The 14,291-nt window shown below is 51.5% G+C and overlaps 1 protein-coding gene across 3 annotated transcripts in view; it reads right to left on the bottom strand.

The window, feature by feature from the left end:
- Positions 1-14,291, bottom strand: part of PPP1R13B (protein phosphatase 1 regulatory subunit 13B) — a 118,880-nt gene that overhangs the window by 1,894 nt on the left and 102,695 nt on the right. For all 3 annotated transcript variants that reach the window (XM_023205698.1, XM_023205700.2, XM_023205699.2), the window contains 8 exons: positions 10,683-10,863; positions 6,956-7,125; positions 6,091-6,592; positions 4,124-4,893; positions 3,191-3,328; positions 2,984-3,117; positions 2,011-2,177; positions 332-531 (listed from right to left, as the gene is read on the bottom strand). In XM_023205698.1, the coding sequence (XP_023061466.1) occupies positions 332-531; positions 2,011-2,177; positions 2,984-3,117; positions 3,191-3,328; positions 4,124-4,893; positions 6,091-6,592; positions 6,956-7,125; positions 10,683-10,863 (2,262 nt within the window). The remainder of the gene's footprint in view (positions 1-331; positions 532-2,010; positions 2,178-2,983; positions 3,118-3,190; positions 3,329-4,123; positions 4,894-6,090; positions 6,593-6,955; positions 7,126-10,682; positions 10,864-14,291) is intronic.

The following is a 14,291-nucleotide window of genomic DNA, read 5'->3' as shown; positions in this document are numbered from 1 at the left end:
GCAGAGATTTCTAGATTGGGGAAAGTGTGGGTGGGGTGAGCTGGGCCGCTTGTTGAAGTTCATCCTGAACCGAGCGCATTGAGCTGCCCCTCACTGGGGCACTCGGCCTCCACATGGACCTCCATGGTGTGAGCATGGCCAGGGGAACCTCCTGGGGCCCTGCCTGAGCCTCATGCCAGCACTGCCAAGTAGGCACCTCCCCCTATACACAGGGGGCTGCTGAGGCTCAGAAGAAGCAAAGCCTTCCTCCCCAGCCCCGCAGCGTGATAGGACCGCATGCCGTACAGAGACAAGGACAGCTAGTTTCCCAGTAAGTAACCTGAGTGCTCACCCCCAGCAGGTTTTTGGGCACATAGCCCTCCCGGTCTCCCAGGCGAGCCCACCACCACTCAGTCTCGCTTTCGTCCTTGCGCCTCAGGATGGTGAGGGCGTCCCCTTCGTGGAAGGACAGTTCATCACTGTTCTGGGCCTCGTAGTCCCACAGAGCATACACCACACCTTTGTTCATCACACCCAGCTTTTCCTGCACCCCTGGAACCAGAGAGCAATGGTCAGGTCTCAGCAGAGGGTGGCCTGCAGAGAGGGACCCTGCTCAAGGAGTAGGACCCGGTCATGCTGCTGCCGAGGCTGCTCTCGTGGCCAGCGTGGGAGATGAGAAACTATTGGAGACTAGTGCTCCCACCTGATACCTCCTGACACCTCCCCTGCCCGGCCCAGCTGCTGCTGCTCCTGCTGCCGGCCCTAAGTCCTGCAGGACAGACAGGACAAACGAGCTCCTGAGTCCCAGGGCAAAGGTGTGCTGTTCCTAAGGTGACACTTAGCAATCACAGCGAGAACAGATTTCTAAAGTCACTAACTAGAGCAGCTGTGACTGCGCTTGGATGGCAATGAACAAACTACACACAACTGAGCCCTGACCGAAGAGCTACTTGTGGGTCCCTGACAAAGGGCCTTCTGTGGGGACACTGCTTCCAAGGCCCAGTTGTGGTGACCATGGGGCGCTTCCCCTCCCTCTGGTGGTGCCACTGTGACTGCAGCCTCCTCCTCACACTGGCTGGACTCACCTGGGGGCTGCTGTGCCTCCCCAGCCCTACCACACAGCCTGAGAATTTGTTGCTTGGCTCTGTGGCGGGAGCTTGGGCCAAGGAGGGCATCACCTGGCTATTTTCATGGATAATTTCAACCCTAGGGTCCAGTATAGGGCACACAGTATGTTCTCAAGTAATGTGTGGAATAAGTGACTCAGGACTGTTTAACACTCAGAACAGAGAAGATGTTCCAGCTCTTGGAAAATGTGGCCCTGGCTAAAGCAGCTTAATTAGGACATGAGCCTCATTCATCAGATGTTTCCGGGGAATGGCCAGGGCCCCAGGCCACCCCAGGAATGGAGCTGGCCCTGCTTCCGGAAGCAAGGGTGCAAAACATCTATGCAGAGCACAGCCAAGTCATTCTGTTTTCTTGGGAATCTGGCACAGAATCTTTAACAACATGGACTTTCAAACATGTTTTCAGGAATGAAAACAAGGGGCAGTGTGACCTTCACTCGACTGAGACATCCTGGCTGCCCCTGAAGAAGGTGGAACAGCTTGAGAATGCTGTGCTGCCGGGCACGGTGGCTCACACCTGTGATCCCAGCACTTTAGAAGGCTGAAAGTGGGCAGATCACTTGAGCCCAGGAGCTCGAGACCACCCTGGACAACATGGCGAAAAACTGTCTCTACAAAAAATAAAAAAATACAAAAAATTAGCTGGCTGTGGTGGGACAAGGCCGTAGTCCCAGCTACTTGGGAGGCTAAGGTGGGAGGATCAACTGAGCCTGGAAGGTCGAGGCTGCAGTGAGCCATGATTGCAACATTGCACTCCAGCCTGGGTGACAGAATGAGACCTTGTCTCCTGTCTTAAAAAAACAAACAGAAAGCTGTGCTGAAGCTTCTCTGGCACCTGCCGACTATTGCCATGGCAGTACCATGGCAGACAGCACCACTGTGGCCCCAGGCCTCCCCTGCATACCGTATAGAAACTGGGAGCACTGGATGTAGCCTTCCTCCATCTCCTCACACTTGTCTGCAGCAGTTTCAATGTCACTTATGGTTGAGGCAAAAATGGCGGCACCACTCTCCACCAGCTGTTTGCAGAGGTGAACGCTGTTACAAGAGGCAGCGCAGTGCAGTGGCGTCCTGGAATAGAGCACAGGAGAAGGTGCAGGCCTGGCACTGCCTGTCCTGTAGGTCACGGCCCTCAGAGATTTCCCTTTAAGGAATCTCATGGAAGGCGTTCGCCTTTGTGCCATCAAGTCTCTGTGTTGTTTCTTTAAAGGCACGATTTCCATGAGCCAATTGTTTCAGACCATACATACATTTTGAAAAGGGGGCACAGGGAATGGGTTAAGAAATGGCCAGTCCACAGATGTTCACGCCACACTGCATGGTGATGTGAATGTACATAATACACTGAAACACACATTTAAAAATAGCTAAGATGTGAAATTTTATGTTATGTGTATTTTACCACGATTCAAATACAACACAATGACAGCTGTCTACAAGTTCAAAATAACCCCCACAGGAGACCAATGTGTCTCGCCCAGCAGCAGAGCTCCCGAAGGCAAACGGAAATGAACAATGCAACAACCTACATGCCTGACCCGGGGGGATGCCAAGGCTGCTTTTCACACGGAGCACAGAGTGTGAAGAGGAACACATGAAACCGGGAAGGCGGGAGATTCACAGAATGCTTAGATTGCAATGTTAACGATGGGGCACAGGAGCATAACCACAGCCATGTTTTCAACAAAATCATCATGAGAAAAGGCTGGAAAGACAGGCAAGGAAACCCTGGCACCAGCTATCTTTTAAGGATGAAATGATGGGTGTTCTTGCTCTAATTCTCTTCCGTGCTTCCTGTTTGTCTAGAACATGCATTTTTTCCTTATGTAAAGTAGGGAAAGTAAATCTCTCCACCCCACACCCCCACAGGGCCTCACCATCCATCACTATCAGCAGCATTCACGTTGACGCCAAAGTCCAACAGGAACTTCACGATGTGATGGTGGCCAGCGCAGACGGCATTGTGCAGTGGGGTGATCCCTTCATCGTTGGGCTTGCTGGGATCTTCCACCTAGGACACATGGCCTGTGAGTGCCCGCCCCCTCGCCCCCAGCAGCGTGCACTGGTCCCCAGCTGCAGCTCACCTCGTAGATGATCCTCTGCACCAGATCGAACTCTCCTTCCAGAGATGCGTCTAGAAGCAGTGCCAGGGGGTTAAACCGGACTCTCAGCCCGTGCCCTGTCCGCTCCGAGTTGGGCTTCTTCAAGTTGGTCCGCTTGCTCTGTTGGGAAGGAAGCAAGCTTTCCAGTTAGAGCTGGTCCCCTAAAGTCTAAGAACCCACACCTGCTGCGAAAAAGTGGTGAGAGCTAAAGCCCAAAGACAGTGGCTCTGCGAAGCATCCCTGGTGTGGCAGCAGTAGCAGCACCCAGGTGACCACCTCAAATAAGGGGCAGAGCCACTCTACGCTCACTGTAAGGGAGAGCACTGCTCTGGGGCCTGAGTCCGTGGCTCACTCACAGAGGGACACGGCTGTGTTTGGCTTCTGGCCACTCCTCGGAAGACCCTGTGGGAGGGAGGGTGGCGTGTGACCGCCAAGTAGCTGATGGGAGCCAGCAGCTCGTTCCTGCCCACGTGCGATAGGGTTCTTCCTGCTCCAGCACCAGATCCTAGCAGAGAGAACCCCACCGAGGGTTCCCTGAGATGGCGCCTGGCTCCCTCTCTGCTCCATCAACACTGACCTCCCACCCAGGGCCTTTGTCTAGATGCTTCTTCCCTCGTCTCTCTACAGGACCTTCAGGTGGCAGCGACAGCTCCCCTTCCTCAGGAAAGCCTCTGGAGCTCCCTGACCAGCTGTCTGGAGCTCCCTGGCCACATGCAGTGTGGCCAAGCTCCATTTGTCATGCCTTTTCATGCCCCATTTGTCTGTGTGACTGTCTGTCCTCCCCACAAGACCTAACTCAGGGACATCCCTGGTTCTCACTGCTCCCAGCACAGCCTGACCAAGGGAAGGACCCCAGAGGTCCTAGTTGCATGAATGACCAGGAAGGCCAGGCTTTGGTCTAGCAATGACACCCACCGTGGAGGTGGCCGGAGGGTGGCTGGCAGGGGGAAGCGGTGCTAGAGGGGCCTGCTCTTCACCCGGAGATGGGGCCTCGACCACAGGACTTGGGATCTGCTCCGTGGAGGGGACCGTGGCCACGTTGTTGTTATTGTCCTCCGCCGGCTCGGCAGTTTGGTGGGTGGTTTGCGGACAGATGAGCTCCTCTGGTTCGGGGGAAGGTAACTCATTATCATTGGCATCTGACGACGGGGCAGGCTCGGCGGGGAGTGGGGCTGTAGGCTGGGCAGGGGGGGGCTCTTCCAGGTTTCCATTGGCATTGGTGTTCCCATTGTCCACATCGGCCAAGGTGCCCATGAAGTCCTGGGAGGGGCTGGGCTGGTAGAAAGGGGTGCCCTCCATGCCGCCGGCCAGGGTGTTGAAGCGCTGGTACAGCAGCTTCTGGATGTTGGGCCCGCCGGGGCCCTCGGGCTCTGTGATGGAGCTGCGCTTCTTCAGGGGCCGGGGCGCGTTGGCCAGCTTCCTGCGGAGGGCCTCCAGGTCCGCGTCACTCTGGTAGCGCAGTGGCGAATGCACGATGGGCGTGAGCTTGGTGGGGCTGAGTGGCCGTGGCAGGCTCTCCACGGTGCTGCCATCTGTGGGGGCGGCGGGGCCGTCCTGCTCGGGCTCTTTCTCAGCACTTTCTGAAGGTGGCTGAGGCTGTGGTGTGCCCGTGGACAGAGACCCGTGAAGAAACGGCAGCGGCGATGGAGATGTTGAACCCGAAGGTAAAACAGGCTTACCATACACTGCGGGAGACACAAAGGGCAGAGGCAATTTTGACCTCACTGCAGAGATCTAGTCATACACACCTATGATTACACCAGAGACAGGCTCCTGCAAAGAGACACATAGACATCTGCTGCTGTTCTTCAATTCTCATTTCAAATCTCTGAGGAAACCTCCTCCTCCTAGAGCCTCCACTGGCTCCTTCTGAAAGGTGCAGTGCCTCTCTTATGTGTCGGTTTTTATATTTGGGTTTCCAGAACTGGAGCTTTTTCAGAAGAAAAAAATAGGTTGCTAACCCAACTTTCCCTGCCACAGACAAGCCTGCCTGTTTTCTGGCCAAGGAAAAAGACAAAAACCACTAAACATGCATCTGATTCTCGGACTAACTCAGATGACGGAGAAACACGCGCCTCCTCAGAGCAGGAAGGTTTTACCTGGAGGTCCAGAAGCTCTTGAGAATGGTCTAAGCCTTTCCCACCATGGCCATAACCCTCCCCACAAGGGAACACTGCACCACCACCTGGGAGGTCCCTGTGCAGGGAGTGACCAGGCACGTCCAGGAATCCCGCAACTATGAGTCTAGAAGCTGCAGCCAATGCCCAGGAATGTCTAAGGAGGCCCTAACCTAGAACTGACCTGCGGCTTCCTCCCATAAGAGCTGGAAACACCACCAGCCTCTGTGGTAGGAGTGGAACTAAGCTACCTTCTCTCAGCTGCCTTCTTAGAACATCTGAGCTCCATAACCCAAACCAAGGCTTTCCTCTCCTCTGGGCTATGGGGGAGGCTCCTAAGCAGCAGATGCCCTCCTTAAATTGCCCATGCCCAGGGGCTGGGTTCAGCCACTGCCAGGAGGGCCAATGGTCAAGGCCACCCTCTGCTCACTGGACAGCTCCTGGCACAAGTTACCATGAAACAGAAGGAGAAGAGGAAATTCTCAACATCTCACTCTTTGTGGAGCTGGATTTCCTAAGTAGCACAGGGAGGTGGCTGCTCTGACAGGAAGTCAGAGAACTGTGACCATCTGCAAAACGGCCTCCTCTATGCATTCCAGCTTCCATTCCCTTCTCACACTGACACCCAACGCTGTACTTTTATGTAAGAATTAAGTTTAACCCTAAATAGCACGTGGCCCAAATATAAAGATATGCATTAGTATTTTCTTAATTAAAAGTATAATTTTTCTAGCCCAAGAAAAGGAGAGTATAAACCCACTCTACCTGCTTTAACTGACTTATTTAAGGCGCTGTGTGCTGCCGGCTGGTAATTCTTAGGTGGTGTGGCTTGCTGGAGGTACATGGAGTATATGGAACTTGAATTCACTGTCTGGGGTCCTTTCCTGGGAGACTGTGGCCTTGATCCTTTATCAGCCAGGAAGGGCCTAATGGCCACTGTCAGTGGGAGTTCAGGCTTGCCGTCCCCAGCTGGAAATGCAGGTGGTCCCGCTGGCGGGTACGTGGGACTTGGCGGTACAGAAATCCTCTGCTGAATCTGCTGTGAAGAGCCTGGCTGGGGGGCGCTGCCTGTGGGGGGCAGCAGGGTGGGCCTCTGTCGACTTGGCAGGCCTGCACTGGGCCTGGGCAGGCTGCCTTCCTTCCTCCTTTCCAGGGAGCTTGTCGACCCAGGACCCAGAGGTGTGGGACTTGGATATGTCCCATAGCTTGGAGGCAGCTGCTTGCCTACACCCGGGATGGGAGGTGGCACTTTACCCATCTCGGTGCCCTAAGTTTAGGTGTTAAGAAGAAAAACAAAGTCACCCTTTGAGCTGTTAAGCGTATTTCCACCCCCATTCCCGAAATAATACACAGTAGGATTTGTAATCCGTCAAACTGGCTGGGACCAGGGCATGGGGCACACTGTTGAGCTCATTGCCTGTCTGCAAAAGTTCTGACCGAAAGGTGTGTGTACTCGTGGGCTGCTCAGGCTCTTGGCACCCAGTAACCCTCTCAGGGCTTCGGGTGTTGTCTGGACAATAACAGGATTAACTTGCCTCCTGACAAGTCATACCCTTTAGATTAGTACTAAGGCAGAAGAGAGCCTTGTTGAAGAGCTTGCTTGTGTTTTGTGATAAAGACACAGGCCTACCGGCTTCTCCGCAGCTCCCAGTGCTGAGAAGGGCACAGGCTGGCTGGAGACGGTGCCCTGCTTGACAGACCCCTCCACGCTCGGATCCTTCCAGTCTGCACCAGACACCTGCACTGGTTTCACTGAAGAGCTAGAATTCTGTTTTAATGTTGGCCAGTTTCCATCATTAGCTTGAAAAGAACAAAGAACTTAAGTAAAACTTTTCTTGATGTTAGTTGAACCAACCTAAGAATAACACCCTGCCAGAAACAAAAACAGCACTGGGATATCCCATTCTGATGCAGATCCATTAACTGAGTAGTCGACCACCAGCCACATGCACAACTCCTGATCTCCTCCAGCGCCCACAGACCCGTGCACAAGACCAAGGGACGGGCTCTGCTGGCAGCTCACTGCCAATGCCCAAATCGCCTCAAGTGTTACCAGAGACTCACACCAAACCAAGGTTCCACTGGTGCGGGCCTGAGGCTGCGCCCTATTTCAACAGAGGTCAAATCCATTACATTAGCACCACCAAATAAAACAAGCACTGGCCCTTACTTTTGAAACAGTTTATAAATACAATTACATAGAGCAATAGAAAAGATTGATCTTTTGACTTCATAACAGGTTTGACCTGTAGCACTTTCATTACTGAGATAAAAAGTTCTGTCCTCTAAGGTCACTTATGATCACAGGAGTCCCATGCAAGTCCCCACTGATGTGCACAGCAGGAGGAGCAGGCTATCATTCTGTCGCAGTGATTAGAAAGCCAGTCATCAACCCCAAGTTTTTAGGAAAGCCACTGAAATGATACGTTCTTTATGGAGTATTTTCCAAACTGAAAAAGGGTGCAGAAGTGTCCCCTGGTAACACAGGAGCCCTCACAGTGGCCTAAAGTCCATTACAACACAGGTTCCTGGGTTTTCTTTCACAGAACAGGTGCCGAACTGAACTAAAGTGTTCAACACTTCCAGCGCCACCAGCAATATGGGACAGACAGAAATCAGAGGGACTGTTTTGGGCCCTCCTGGCAGGAACAGCACATCCCCTTCCCTTATCCCATCTGCCAGCACAGGCAACTAAGCAGCAGCAGGAAAATGACTGGTCCTCACAACAACGCTTGAGCCAGAACTCTGGACTCACACAACATGACAAGGAAGCTTCTCAACTGCACTCTGAGCGCCTGGGCAACACAGGGGCCCACCAGCCGCAGCCTCACACGGCTGGCTCCTAAGCCAAACCGACCCAATGCAGCAGCACTGCAACCCCAGCTGCATACACTGCTGGGCTGCTAAAGTATGACGCTGCTAAACATCACTGCTGGCTCCGGGCAGCAGCTTCTGCGACAGCTCTAGTCAACCCGCGTGGGTCCTGGCGAGGCATTCCAAGGCCCCTGGACCAACTGCCATCTTGCTCCATGTGGCCTGGAGGATGTGTGGCCAGAAACCTGCAGGCTCCACAAAAACAGGCCTGTGCTCTCAGGGTCACAGGGAATGTGGCTGTCCAGCTGCTTCAGAAACCACCCAGCAACAGGAAGTTTTATGGAAATCAGTCATAGTGGGGACCAGAAAGCAATTTTCTCCTTTCTTCAAAACAAGGCAAGAGGTATAGAAGGAAAATCACTTATTTTCATTGTAGAGGAACAATTATCTTTTAGTATGATTGTAAAACTAAAAGCCTCATAATAAATTCAGAAAATTATCTTAATTTTGTAAAAACAAACAAAAACCCCTCCAAAACAAAACCCATGCTATGCCAGCATCTGTCCCTCGGTGTCACACCCTTTCTGAGGATGGGAGGGTGCATGTGGCCCCACCCAAACTCCGTACCTGTCTGTTGAAGAAAGGGACAAATTATGTTTGTGTGGCATCTTTTTCAAGTCTAGATTGAGCAGACCTTTGTCAGTTTGGAAAAACAAGTGACAGTTGATTTTGTACATATTAAAGAGGACATAGCTTCCCACTAAGCTTGTCAGCCAACATACGGTTTACAAATGGGCTTGCAGAGGGCCGCGAGGAGCCATAGTTAGGCCCGACGTCGAGGTCTGACACAGTCCATGAGCTGGTCACTCTGGGTTTACTGTGGCCATCTGTGTGACACAGAACCAGGACAGCCAACAGCAAGGGATTAGAGTCCCTGCCAGGAGGTTTCACACCCCAGCTCCACCTCTGGGCTGAGCTTCTGTCCCCACTCTGAAGGCGAGCACAGGTTTCCTGTGTCCATGACTTTAAACCACAGCAGAGACTAGGACCAGGGCTTTGTGAAGGCATCTCCTTCCTGCAACCCCTTGAGGCAGCACAGCAGACACCAACAGGGATGGGGAACAGCAGACATTCTCAGCTTGGGGAGTTTTTCAAAGGAAGTCAGCAGAGAAGTAGCTGGCTGTGCTAATTACCTCCCACTGGAAACAGACAAATATCTACTCCTACCACAGGGTGGTTCAAACTATAAATAACAGCTTAGCAGAGCAAGCTGTAGTTAGGGGTTCATGCCAACCCCATACTTTATGTGGCTGCTGAGACACGGCCATAAGGGATCTGAGTGGGGGCTTGTGGCTCACAAGGGCTGGTGATGGCCTTCTCTTTCGGAGTTCAGAACAAGCCCCAAGCTCCCCAGTGGGGGCAACAGATGTGTCACTGTCCCTCCTGGGGGCCAGGCAAGAGAAAATGAAGCAAACAAAGATAAGCACAAATCCACCACCAATGCTGAAAAGGGGGCTCGAAACGCAGGCCTGATGGCCAGAGAGTTAACAGTACTGTTTTCATAAATGAAGGCGTGTTTCAATACATCAGGACAGGGATTCCTGACGCTGTGTGTTACAGGGAAATGTGTCAACCCCAGTCATAAAGTCTTATTGCAAGGAAGTCCCAACACTTTCAATGCATTGGTTGAGAAGCAGACTCTCCACAAACAGCTTGCCCTCTGCTTGGCAGGGAAGCCACCCGTGGACCACACTGGAGCACGGAGCTGGAGGCCCAAGTCCATCACACAGCACCATTGTGAGGTCAAGACCAAAGCAACGATGTGTGGACTTTGATCAATGAGGACAGAACTCTGTTTGTAGGGGCAGCCCCTCTACCTGGCTGGCTGCAGTTGAGTTGTGGGGAGGCATCCATGCCGGCCCTCAGTGTCCTCAGGGTAACTAAACCTGCAGTAGCAGAGGACACTTGTGGGTCAGCTTTTTTTTTTTTTTTTGAGATGACGTTTCACTCTTGTTGCCCAGGCTGGAGCACAGTGGCACGATCTTGGCTCACTGCAAGCTCTGCCTCCTGGGTTCAAGTGATTCTCCTGCCTCAGCCTCCCGAGGAGCTGGGATTACAGGCGCCTGCCACCACACCCGGCTGATTTTTGTATTTTTAGTAGAGAGGGGGTTTCACCATGTTGGCCAGACTGGTCTTGACCTCCTGACCTCAGGTGATCCACCCGCCTCAGCCTCCCAAAGTGCTGGGATTACAGGCATGAGCCACCACGCCCAGCCCATGGATCAGAGTTTTAATTAATCATTTGTGTTTTGAAAAACCACACAATAGAGACCTCTGGTTCAGTAAAAATAACTTGTTTTCTTTTTAGGGTTGTTACCACGGGGGAACACAGCTCCCCATGTGCCTCAGGGGGAGACTGAGCCTGGAGTCTGATGATGTGTGGGTCAGAGCCTCAGGAGCCTGCCATGCCCCCTACCCCTCTACCGCAAGCCCCATTCCCTGCTCACAAACTCTCCCCTACAAAGAGGGCCAGGACCACTCACCGGATTTGGATCTTCCATGAGCAGCATTTGAGGCAATACTCAGAGATTGGGGCTTCACGGGGTCCCCTAGGACAGGAAAGCTTCCGGCACTGGGAACCTGGATATAAGGCCCCACAGCAGCGACCCTGCCGGATGTGCTCAGAGGTGACTGTGGTGATGACGTGCCATTCACACGGTTCAGCTACAAATTGGGAAGAAATGAGAGTCAAGATTCCCCTAAATTAAAAGAAATCCTAAGCCTAGCGCAAGAGACTGCCAGCTCGGACAGAAACCACTCACTCAGTGGCTTGTTTTTAGGAAGCAAGTCATCTGGAAAGATCAGCATCTAGAAGGGGAGACTGCGGAGAAGGAACTGTAGCTTCCTATGAGCAATTCTCTGACAACACCCACCTATCCAGAGCCATACACATGAGGAGCTGACACGAGGGCAGAGCAACTTCCCCGTGATCCACATGTAGCTTCCCTCTTACTCAGGATACTCTTCCTCCCTTAGGTGGGCACAGAGACATCGGCCAAATCCTGGGCCTGGGCCTGGCTTCAAATTCCCTCTTCTGTCACTTACTCACTGTGCTGCTTTGGGCAGGTGACTTGGCCTCTGTGCCCACACCTGTAAAGTCAGGATAAGGGCTGTAGTCGGTACTGTCCAAGCCACATGGGGCACAGTGAGCAGAGAAGACTCTGACCCCGAGCAATGAGCCCAGTTCCCTGAAGGCAGCGCTGCCTTTCTCAGCCAGGACACAGCGCCACAGACAGAGGACACTGTCCACATAACACTGCTCAGGAACAAAGGGGCCTGGAATCGGGATTCTAGAGAACTACTGACTCCTTGAGATGTCAATATAGGCTCTAAATGGGATGCATAACCCATCTGATTGTCTGTAAGGTTCTACACACGTGAGCATAGATCATTTCATAGGTCATCTTGGGGTGAGGGGTCGTGGCTTTCACAACTGCTCAAAGGTACCTAGGACCTCTGGGTGAGACGCATCTCTGCAAAAATAAAAAATACTGACCGCTTCAAGGCGATCCCTTGAAGTGTAGGTGGAATGAATCTAGCTGTTTGTGATGGTTAACTTGATACATCACCTTGGCTAGTAACCAGTTATTTGGCCAAACACCAGACTACATGTTATGGAAAAGGTATTTTCTAGATGAGATTCATTTTTTTTTTTTTTTTAATTTCCATAGGTTATTGGGAAACAGGTGGTGTTTGGTTACATAAGTTACTTAGTGGTGATTTGTGAGATTTGGTGCACTCAAGCACTGGTACACTGCACACAATTTGTAGTCTTTTATCCCTCACCCCCTTCCCACCCTTTCCCCGAGTCCCCAAAGTCCACTGTGTCATTCTTATGCCTTTGCATCCTCATAGCTTAGCTCCCACTTATGAGTGAGAACATACGATGTTTGGTTTTCCATTCCTGAGTTACTTCACTTAGAATAATAGTCTCCAATCTGGATGAGATTAACTTTTAAACTGGTAGATTTGAGTAAAGCAGATGACCCTCTAGAAGGTGGGTGGGCCCCATCCAATCAGTGGAATGCCCTAAGAGAAACAGAGAGATGCCCTGAGAAAGCGCGATCCTGCCTAGAGTCGGCCTTCGGACTCCAGCTGCAACATCTCTCCTGGGCCTCCAGGCTGCTGGCCAGCCTCACAGATTTGGGACTTGCCAATGTCCACAATCATGTGAGTCAATTCCTTAAATCACACACACACACGTCCACAATCACATGAGCCAATTCCTTAAGATAAATCTCTCTTCCTTTCTCTACACACACACACACACACACACACACACACGCTACTGGTTCTGTCTCTCTGGGGAGCCCTGACCACTATGCCGTTACTGAAGAGCATACGTAAGCACAGAGAAAGTGCTTGCAGCCTCTCTCTCACATGGCCTCTTTGTTGTTAATCTTGAGAAAAAAGAAAACCAACATCTGAAATCATGCAGTTGTACAAATTACGGACCTTTAAACTCACTGTTTTGTTTTTTTAAAAGAAAGGCAGATTTGTAAATAAGAAACTGTGACACCCACAGAACTGGAAGCTCCCTTCTTTGTCTACTACCCTCTAAACCCACTCCCCCTAGGCAAAGTCCCTCAAGCCCATGCTGCCTCCTCAGAGCATCTTTCAGAGAAGCAGAGACTAACAAGAGGACACTCTTCTGTCACCAAACTACACGCAGAAGGGAGAGGTGCGAAGGACGTCCTTGCTGCTGGGTCAGGAGAGTGAGTGTGCCATTCTCCTACCACGAGGGCAGAGTGTACTCAGCTCTGCATTCAGGTACTGCTCCCTTAATAACTGAGTGCCACAGGTGCGAGGAAAGTCAAGTGCCACATCCGGCCAGAGAAACAGAGTGCAGGCGCCCCTCCTCCATGCAGGTGGCTCAGTGATACATGTGCTCACCAATGCACTGTGAGTGGCAACAAGACTCAGGACTCCCTCCCTGACGACAGAGGATGGTAAACGGGTTACAGGCTCTGGTTATAGCTTTCAGATGGTACAACCAGAATGAGGTAATGACCTGGAAAGACACCCGTGTTGCAGTTAAAAAAAGACTAGGTGAGACAGTGAGACTAGTGTAATTCCTGCAATCCCATTTTCAGTTAAAGTTCTGTACCTTTGTCTTTTTTTTTTTGAGATGGAGTCTCGCTCTGTCGCCCAGGCTGGAGTGCAGTGGTGCGATCTCGGCTCACTGCAAGCTCCGCCTCCCGGGTTCACGCCATTCTCCCGCCTCAGCCTCCCGACTAGCTGGGACTACAGGCACCTGCCATCGCGCCCGGCTAATTTTTTTTGTATTTTGTTTTAGTAGAGACAGGGTTTCACTGTTAGCCAGGATGGTCTCGATCTCCTGACCTTGTGATCTGCCTGCCTCGGCCTCCCAAAGTGCTGGGATTACAGGCTTGAGCCACCGCGCCCAGCCACCTTTGTGTCTTTATCAAGGAAAAGACTGGAACCATTAGCAACTACCACCTCTAGAGAACAGGTGGAAAGGACTTTCACATTTTCCCTTAAATATTTCTGTATTTATCTTAAGAGATTTATCTTAAGGATTTGACTCATGTGATTGTGGACGCCGGCAAGTCCACAATCTTTGATACTGAATTTCAAAGGTTAATAAATACTCATTTTTTCAATGAGCATTTATTCAACGAGTATTTTATTGTATTATTTTTTCAATGAGTATTTATTCAATGGGTATTTTATTGTATTACTTTTTCAATGAGTATTTACTACCTTTGAAATTCAGTATCAAATAAGGATTTTTTAGAAGTACAACCCCTTATGTAGCATTTTGGTCAAGAGTTTACAAAATCCTTCCACATGGCTTATTTATAAGAATCCTTACAACAACTCATGGGGCAGGTAGGACAAATCACTTTACAGCAAGAACATGAGGCTATGCAAGTCAAGGAATTTGCTCAAACTGGCACAGCTTAAAACAGCAGAGTGCAGACCATGACAGATGCTGTGACTCCAGAGCCAACAACAGCCCCCGGTGAAGAGGAGACAGCAGAAACACATGGGGAGGAAGGAAGGCCAGGACATGGAGAGCAAGGGTGCCAGCTGGGGATGGTTTTGCCTCCACACACTAGGAAACAAAT

The sequence above is a fragment of the Piliocolobus tephrosceles genome, chromosome 6, assembly GCF_002776525.5.
Source record: "Piliocolobus tephrosceles isolate RC106 chromosome 6, ASM277652v3, whole genome shotgun sequence".
Classification (NCBI taxonomy): domain Eukaryota; kingdom Metazoa; phylum Chordata; class Mammalia; order Primates; family Cercopithecidae; genus Piliocolobus; species Piliocolobus tephrosceles.
Note: the sequence above shows the minus strand (reverse complement) of the source record. Positions and strands in the feature narration are given on the sequence as shown.